Consider the following 1,214-nt stretch of genomic DNA (forward strand, 5'->3'; position numbering starts at 1 on the left):
TTTTTTTTTTTTTTTTTTTTTTTTTGGGAGACAGAGCCTTGCTCTGTTGCCCAGGCTAGATTGCAGTGGCACGATCTCAGCTCACTGCAACGTCCGCCTCCTGGGTTCAAGTGATTCTGCTGCCTCAGCCTCCTGAGTAGCTGGGATTACAGGTGCCCGCCACCACACTTGGCTAATATTTTTGTGTTTTTAGTAGAGACAGGATTTCACCATGTTGGCCGGGCTGGTTTTGAACTCCTGACCTCAAGTGATGCAGCCACCTCAGCCTCCCAAAGTGCCAGGATTACAGGTGTAAGCCACTATGCCTGGCCTATAATAGCTTCAGTTTTTAAAAATGTTTTACATTATTTTTCTATCAACATCAAAAGCACCCAGACTCATAAAGGAATACCAACAAATCCACTGGGACACATTTTTCTGTATTCCAGAAATAACATTTTCTTCAAGTTTCTGTCTAGTTCAGAGCTTTATTTTGTGATTCACACCCAATTTTTAAAGGTATTATTAAATATATTTTGTGGGATTTGTGTGAACAGTGAGTTTTTGTTTGGTTGTTTAAGGGCAGTTGGTGCAAAGATACTTCTTAATTTCTCTTTTTTACTCTAGATGGTCCTCTGCCTGATCCAGCTATGATCCGTGGCAGTGTGCCAAACCAGATGATCCCTCGGATAACTCCACAGTCTGGTAAATAGTGAAAAAAAATTATTTTAAAAGAATTCCTGGTTATTGCAAGATAATACCTGCTATCTGGACACCCAGTTTATGTCAACAGCAAGTGTCATGATAACCTGCTTGAGAAACTCAAAAAACCCCTTGGAGTTGGAGCCCTTAGAGGAAGAGGGGGTGAAGAGCAGGTTGGCTGGCAGATCACCGGGCAGGTGACATTAAATGATGAAGAATCCATTAAAAAGCAAGTGCAGGTTGGGCAAGGCGGCTTACACCTGTAATCCCAGCACTTTGGGAGGCTGAGGCTGGTGTATCACCTGAGGTCAAAGTTCAAGACCAGCCTAGCCAATGTGGCAAAACCCTGTCTCTACTAAAAATACAAGAATTGGCTAGCCAAGTATGGTGGCTCAGGCCTGTAATCCCATCTACTTGGGAGGTTGAGGCAGGAGAATCTCTTGAACCCAGGAGGTGGAGATTGCAATGAACTGAGATCATGCCAGTGCACTCCAGCCTGAGCAACAGAGTGAGACTCTGCCTCAAAAAAAAAA

The 1,214-nt window shown here is 43.6% G+C and overlaps 1 protein-coding gene across 1 annotated transcript in view; it reads left to right on the forward strand.

The window, feature by feature from the left end:
• EP300 (E1A binding protein p300) overlaps positions 1-1,214 on the forward strand; it is an 86,139-nt gene that overhangs the window by 54,441 nt on the left and 30,484 nt on the right. Inside the window, exon 9 of the mRNA XM_032267161.1 lies at positions 588-684. Coding sequence (XP_032123052.1) covers positions 588-684 — 97 coding nt within the window. The remainder of the gene's footprint in view (positions 1-587; positions 685-1,214) is intronic.

This window comes from Sapajus apella, unplaced genomic scaffold (assembly GCF_009761245.1).
Source record: "Sapajus apella isolate SASKATOON/1434 unplaced genomic scaffold, GSC_monkey_1.0 scaffold166, whole genome shotgun sequence".
Lineage (NCBI taxonomy): Eukaryota > Metazoa > Chordata > Mammalia > Primates > Cebidae > Sapajus > Sapajus apella.